The sequence below is a fragment of the Penaeus japonicus genome, unplaced genomic scaffold (assembly GCF_977035675.1).
Source record: "Penaeus japonicus unplaced genomic scaffold, GWHDUDI00000001_assembly GWHDUDI00000032, whole genome shotgun sequence".
Classification (NCBI taxonomy): Eukaryota; Metazoa; Arthropoda; class Malacostraca; order Decapoda; family Penaeidae; genus Penaeus; species Penaeus japonicus.
Genome location: NW_028234434.1, coordinates 27,115,946 through 27,123,445, shown reverse-complemented (window position 1 = coordinate 27,123,445; position 7,500 = coordinate 27,115,946). Strand labels below are relative to the sequence as shown.

The 7,500-nt window shown below is 37.0% G+C and overlaps 1 protein-coding gene across 3 annotated transcripts in view; it reads left to right on the top strand.

The window, feature by feature from the left end:
• PIG-U (phosphatidylinositol glycan anchor biosynthesis class U) overlaps positions 1-7,500 on the top strand; it is an 8,376-nt gene that overhangs the window by 842 nt on the left and 34 nt on the right. For all 3 annotated transcript variants that reach the window (XM_043000459.2, XM_043000470.2, XM_043000466.2), the window contains exons 2-9: positions 1,786-1,942; positions 2,315-2,417; positions 2,830-2,926; positions 3,029-3,233; positions 3,508-3,739; positions 4,004-4,272; positions 4,695-4,837; positions 4,997-7,500. The exon at positions 4,997-7,500 is cut by the window's right edge and continues 34 nt beyond it. In XM_043000459.2, the coding sequence (XP_042856393.1) occupies positions 1,813-1,942; positions 2,315-2,417; positions 2,830-2,926; positions 3,029-3,233; positions 3,508-3,739; positions 4,004-4,272; positions 4,695-4,837; positions 4,997-5,107 (1,290 nt within the window). In that variant the 5' untranslated portion in view covers positions 1,786-1,812 and the 3' untranslated portion in view covers positions 5,108-7,500. The remainder of the gene's footprint in view (positions 1-1,785; positions 1,943-2,314; positions 2,418-2,829; positions 2,927-3,028; positions 3,234-3,507; positions 3,740-4,003; positions 4,273-4,694; positions 4,838-4,996) is intronic.

Genomic DNA, 7,500 nt, shown 5'->3' with positions numbered 1-7,500 from the left:
TCTATCTGTCTACATCTATACCTGTATTTGTTATTCATTGTCAAATTTTACTTCTTATCAAATGGAAATTCAAGTATTTTTTATTAGATTAAAGACATATATAGATATAGTAATACAGAATGAAGTTTGGATCAATGGTAATGATAATGTAAACTCATTCTTATTATGCTCATACTTATTAATTTTATGTTATTGATATTACTATTGACATTATTCTTATTATTATTACTATTATTATTAACTCTTTTGTATGAATTAATATATCATTATTGTATTATTTCAGTCATACAAGACTGTTCATGGTAAATATTTCTCTTCTGTAGCCAATGTGGATTTTATTTTTCTCCATTAACCCTATGACGACGGTGCGTCACACCCGTGTGACACAGCTAAATTCCCGATGCCGGGGCGTCATGCCAGCGTGACGTTTCCAATGCAATATTGCAATGGCCCGGCGTAGTGGTTTTCACTTATCGCCGTGCCCCGTCGGGAAAGGGTTAATGAATATTTGGCATCAAGGTTCTAGTTTACTGTTATAGCTATTTAAGATTATTTTATGTGTTATTTATTTTTTTTTTTTTACACCAGAATGATTCATATGATATTTTTTTAATTTGTGTATTTGGCAGAAAACGAAAGATAAAATGCTTTTCAAAACGAAAGGATTTATTTATAGTATTTACAGTACATGATGAGACAAGTTTCTAATAAACTGTTTTGATTTATGCAATAGTGAGTACTGCTGTTATTTTATAAGCGCAGTATAATGTTCGGCTCTGGATCTATTTATGTTAAGCATATGGAGATGAGTCTTTATTAACCTCATGGAAACAGGTTACTTTAACCCCTTAATGACGGATGATGTAACAACTTTAACCCCTTAATGATGGACGATGTGACATTCACATCATAACTTAGCTGGTCTTCCTGCCCATTGAGGTGAAGGCCTCGTCACGGCTATACGTAGCCTTCATACAAGGTGATCATTTGTGTTGCGGCTTGTCGCTGGGTTCCAGGCCTGCGAGCTGTGAAATACTCCAGTGTGATGACCAGGCGTGGCCAAACTGGCTCTGTCCTGAATGGGTTTATTCGCCATGTGGGCTAAACGACAATTAAGTAACCGATTGGGAGGTCGCACACAGCTAGTTCATTGATTTCACGCATTGTTTGCAGTGCTTCTGTGTTCCAGATCTTTATTTGTATACATGTGGAAATAATGAAAGTGTACACAAACACACATGAAGTAGATCTAGAACCTAGAACTGTGTCCCCAGAAAACTAAGTCCTTAGATTTCAGTGTTTTCCAGTCTTCAGCACTTTGGCAAAGGCCAACAAACCTCCATCTTATACTTTCTAGCAAGGCAGAGCTTAGAATGGTTCCCTATTTGACTCTAAATCGCTAGAGAGCTCTACTAGCTCTATTTTGCCAGTTGAATTACTAGGACTTGCCTCAGCTTTCTTATTTGGTTGTTTTATATGTTCTTTGTTGCTATTACTTTATTTTTTTCATCCTCTATATCCATGCTGTTATTGTTTCAAGGTTTAGCATTATACATGTATGTGTATTGTATCTCTCTCTCTCTCTCTCTCTCTCTCTCTCTCTCTCTCTCTCTCTCTCTCTCTCTCTCTCTCTCTCTCTCTCTCTCTCTCTCTCTCTCTCTCTCTCTCTCTCTCTCTCTCTCTCTCTCTCTCTCTCTCTCTCTCTCTCTCTCTCTCCCTCTCTCCCTCTCTCCAATATACAGCATTATATCGTAACTGTAATAAGAACATGAATACCCGTTTCAGCACCAGCATTGTGTGACAAGAAGCAGGATGATAAGTGGAGTCTGGTTAATGTATTTAGTTGGGGCCGGCATAAGGCTCTGGTTGATGAACACACCATGGGCTGAGTGCATAGCAAGGCGCGTGGAACTATCGACGCCTCTCAACTCCTGGAAAAGAGGTTAGTCTCGAGCGGCAGAGGTACTTTTTTTTATTTCTTTCATGTATTGTGTGTATTTATATGTTTGTTATTTTGGTGCTAATAGATATTGTTAGTTTTTATAAGGAGCACTCAGAGTGGCAAAATTACAGGAATGTTTTGCTGTTTGTACTAAGTCGAGTTTTTGAAATATCATGTTTGTATTTATATCCATTATAATGCTTTTGCGTAGCAGATCTCAAATGTCAGGAAACAAACTCATATTGCTTCAGAAACTTCGTCCCTGTGTATCGATTCACTTCATATTACCGAATGTGAAAGCATATGCCGCAAATGAATATTTCAACGTGTGGTACAGCATTTATACAAATTTGAAAACTCTTTCATCTGCAGTGGAGGAAGGAGTGTTTCTTCACAGCCAAGGCATAGCGGTGTACAGTGGGGGAGTGTTTCATGAGACTCCATTTTGTCTTCTGTTTGGGGGCTTCCTCATCAGGTATGGAAGTTGTGCATTTTTATTTTCCTTGTCTTGGGTTTTATCTGTGATTATGTCCTTTGTATTATTGGGGGTAAGGGGCAGATATCTTTCTCTTTAGATGAAAATAACAAAGTAAGATGTACTTTTGGGTGGTGTGTGTGTGTGTGTGTGTGTGTGTGTGTGTGTGTGTGTGTGTGTGTGTGTGTCTGTCTGTCTGTCTGTCTGTCTGTCTGTCTGTCTGTCTGTCTGTCTGTCTGTCTGTCTGTCTGTCTGTCTGTCTGTCTGTCTGTCTGTCTGTCTGAGTGAGTGTGTGTGAGTCTGTGTGTGAGTGTGAGTGTGAATGTGTGTGTGTGTATGTGTGTGTTATATTGTTTTAATTTATACTCAGAGAATGTACAACATGTGACATTTTACAATGTATTTGCAACAGATCGTGGCAGAGATACTTACACCTGATATTTGTCGGCTGTGATCTCTTGACTGCAGCTCTTCTGGCGTCAGTTGCATCATCGTACAGCAGGCAACTGGTAGGCAGAGATGTGTTTTCTATAAATTTCACTTTGGAGAAATGCTTATTTATGTTTTGTTCCGTTTGCCCTCCATATAAACTCTCAAAATCCATCTTCCAGTTAATGCAGCAAAAGAAAGCAGTCTCGCAATACGCCAGCGACGCCTCGCACTTGCTCCTGACGTCCTCAGCCCTGGGGACGGGAGTGGTGTACGTGGCTGCTGCTTACCTCTTCTGCCCGTACACCATCGCCTCCTGCGTCGCTCAGACCACCTCCGTCTTCGCAAACCTTGTCATTGCTGCTGCGTTTGCGTCCATGGTGAAAGGTTTGTAAATTTTTCAGTTTTAAATAGATAAAAGTTTTATTCTTTAATTGTATTTTTTGAAGATTTTAGATTTTTTTTCTCTTATTAACCTTTATTCATAATTTAGGTAAGCATGTATGTGTTTTAGAATTATATTTGGTATCAGATTGTAGTTTTTTATCATTAATGCTGGTGAAAACTTAAAATAATCATTCAGCTGTATATAAACTCCTTTTCTTTCGGTTATTTATTTCTTTCATCCATAGATATATGTCTCCTTTTTTTTTCTGTCCAGGATATCCAGTGATGTTTGGCACGCTAGTTGCTCTGGTGGCATACCAGTCCTTCTACCCCATATGCCTGATGGTGCCTGGGATACTCTTCTTCATGCAGAATGACAGAAACAATCTGAAGGCAGCATTATTGAAGCCTCTAGTGTCCTTCTCAGTGTCTCTGGGGCTGTTGATGGTGATTTCGGCAGAAATTGCGGGAGGTTGGGAGTTCCTCGAGGCCACATATGGCTTCATGTGAGTCACTGGAGGTGTTCTTGCACAGATAGTGTTGTTGATGATATTGTTAATTGCTTTGGTAATAAGGTTTTATTATATTTTGTTGGCTTTTAATGTGAGATGGAAGTTTAGTATGGAGATATTTTACAATAACTTTTGGATTTTACTTTGTTCTTTAGTTTGATGTTTCACCATGTCTTGTTGATTTGTACAAAAATCCAAGACATACAAATGAGACGAGCTCAAACACCCTGTAATGCCCGTCCTACGTCCATCTTTCAGACTGGCGGCCCCAGACCTCACCCCCAACATAGGACTTTTCTGGTACTTCTTCACCGAGATGTTCGAGCACTTCCGGCTCTTCTTCCTGGCGACGTTCCAGATCAACGCCTTCGTCTACGTGCTCCCCTTGGCGATACGGCTACGGAAGGACCCGGTTCTCCTGGCCACTGCGCTGCTAGCTTTCACGGCCGTCTTCAGGAGCTACCCAGCTCTTGGGGATGTGGGTATCTACCTCTCCCTCCTGCCCATGTGGAAACACCTGTACCCCTGTAAGTGATCTCTCCCAGATGCAAGTTAGTATACTTCTGAGTGGCTGTGTTGCATATTTTGTTTCTAAGCATTTCGTATTTGGAAGATGGAGAATAGTTTAGGATAAATATTTCTTGATTATCGAGACAGATTTATTCAAGCTTTTTTTATTTATTTGAGTTGTTCTAATGACTTGGATTTTTTAACAACTGAATTATACTGAATTTGAAAGAGGTCAAGAATGTGTTTGTGTGTGTGTGTGTGTGTTTGTGTGTGTGTGTGTGTGTGTGTGTGTGTGTGTGTGTGTGTGTGTGTGTGTGTGTGTGTGTGTGTGTGTGTGTGTGTGTGTGTGTGTGTGTGTGTGTGTGTGTGTGTGTGTGTGTGTCTAGAACTACAATAGGATCTTGAGTTACTGTATTTTTTCTTGTCTTTTTTCCTACAGTCATGCGTCAGACGTTCATCGTTGGCTGTATGTTTGTTGCCACTTCTGTCTTAGGCCCCATCATGTATAACCTTTGGATCTTCAGTGGTTCGGCAAATGCAAATTTCTACTTTGCTGTCACTCTAGCTTTCAATACTGCACAGGTAATGTTTCTTGTATGAGACATTTTTCTATAATTAATATCTTATTAATTTTATGAGAAGGAAAGATTTTCAATGTGTGTTATAAATATGAGTGAAAAAAAAAACATACATACTGATTACTCTATGTTGATTTTAATTTTATTCATTGTCAAAAAACAGATATTCCTGGTGACGGACCTGCTGTTTGCCCACGTCAAGAGAGAATACCACCTCATACATGGCTCAAAGATGGAGGTGGACGGCATTCCAGCCAGGCTTATTCTGCAGTGAAAACTTCCTCCCAATGATTTTACTTTTGTATTTCGTGACATAATCTTCAATATTTTGCTATTGACCAATCCTTTTTTATAATGATGAGTTGTGTGTCGCATGGACCTCATAGCATTCATTTCAGCATTGTTCGTGGTTGGCGAATTGCAAGATCAGTCGCAAGAGATTCACTCACAAATGAAAAATACTTTTCCATTCACATAGATGATGATCATTGTACATATGCATCTTTCTATTGACTGTGGTTGAAGTGGGGTTGTAAGGAAGAAAATCACTCTGGGATGTCAGCGTCAAGCGGTCCAGTTATACATACGCACAGTTGTCGCCATGTGAAGCACTACTGTTTTTCCTGTATTAAAGACAACAATAGGGGACACTTTAACGTGCACTAATTCTTCGAAGCGGTCTTGCCAGGAATGACAAGAATATATCGTGTGCTTGAATGTGTGTTGATGGTTCTTGATATTGTACCTACAAAGCTCCTCATACTTTTGAAAGAAAATAGCATACAGACTATTGTCAGATTTTTACACTATAGTAGTTGAAAGTGTACCGAGCACAAAACCAAATGTGGCAGTTCTTCGACTTTATTATTTTTTTCCCCCCCTCGAATTTCATTGGATCGACACAGTACACCCCCTAGGCTATTCTCATCTCACAGCGTGTGATTTATGGTCGTGGTCTGACTGAATATCAGGTTCAAATACTCTTGGCATATACCGCTTTCATTGAGTTGTAAGAGGTAGTAGGTAAGTGGGTTTTCAGTCATAATTTCCATTTGTGTGTATATACATATATATATATTTGATGATGAGAATGTTTTAAAAGGGAAGTCTCAACTTATTAATATAGATATAAAATTAATTGATATCAAAAAATGTGTGTGAATTATGAACATCTATTAGTAGTACCAAAGAGGTCAGAGGAAATCACATTAGAACCTCTATTGTGGTTATAATTTTTTTTCATTCTTTTAAGTACATTAATACTTAAAAAAGCTATTCAGATTTAGGCTGTTAAGAATGGAATTACTTCAGGATTTGACTTATTGTGTGTGCAATTTAAGTCATCCATGTGATGATTTTAATATACATTTTTCTTACTATGACATTGATCCAAGTGAAAAAAAAAGAAATGAAAAAATAATGGTTCTGGTAACATGGTAAAAATAAATTGTGTCTGGAATCTATTTACTTATTTTTATGTATTCATATTATTTATTTATTCTTTCTAGACAGTGGGCATAAAGCTCTCATATATTTATTTTTCCAAAATATTAGTTCTATAAATTCCCAGTTTCAGCAAATTAGACAGTTTCATGTTTTTAAGTACCATCTGATACCCTAAGAAACAAAGTTCATGTCCAAATAGATATCCAATTTGCTGAGTCGGCTTGAAAATCGATTAGAACTTATCAAAAATTTTGGTTTGAGTGGAGCTGAGATATTATTTTTTTTTTTTTCCTTTCCTTTTTTCACATGGCCTTATTTTGGGGGTATATGAAAATTATTGTGAAAAAATTAACATGCCAATTTAATATATAAAACAGAACATTGAATGTTGGTTTTATGAGCAAAGTTATATAAGCAATCTCAAAAGACATCTTTTCTTCTGAAGATAAAATAACTTTTTTTTCAGTAATATTAGTTGATGTACATTACCTTTTTTTCCCCTCTATTGGTGTTCACATATTAATCTAAGTAATTTTTATTTTAGTTATTGAATTATCAATATTTCTGCATACCTCAAAATGCAGGGAGTATGCACGAGTAAAACATTCCATCACATATAAGATTTAGAAAAAGGAAAAAAATAAAAAATGAATAAAAAAATAAAAAGGGTGACTGTCGATTCTTTGTTATTACCGAAGTTTATACTAATGTTTGGTGTAGATCTCTAGTCATGATAGAGTCGAAGGAAATGATAGTACCAGTATTATTTGTGTACTTTGATACATTGAACGGGACTAAGGTCAACATTTATAGGCATTAATCAGATATTCAACTGAAATTGGTTATGAAGATATTGTACGTAGGTGAATCTAATACTATCAGACATTAATAAAAGGTAGAGGGGACTGGTAAATAGTCATTAATTGAAAATGAAGAGAGGAAAATCAAACTGCGTTTCTGTCAGTCTTTTGCCTTTCTTCTCTTAACAGATTTTATGAATGATAGTAGTCTGTAGTATTCATATACCACTTTCATTCTGGGAAGGAGAGAGAGTTACCAGTGGATTTCAGTTGGAAAGGTCACAAGTGTTCTTTGTGGTATATCATTGTTATGTCCTTTTTTTCATCTTTTTTTTTTTTTTTTTTTTGTCATTTTAACATTAATTTGTGCCTGCATATGTAATGGTATCTTTTAAATGTTAAAAGTTATTTTTGAATCTGT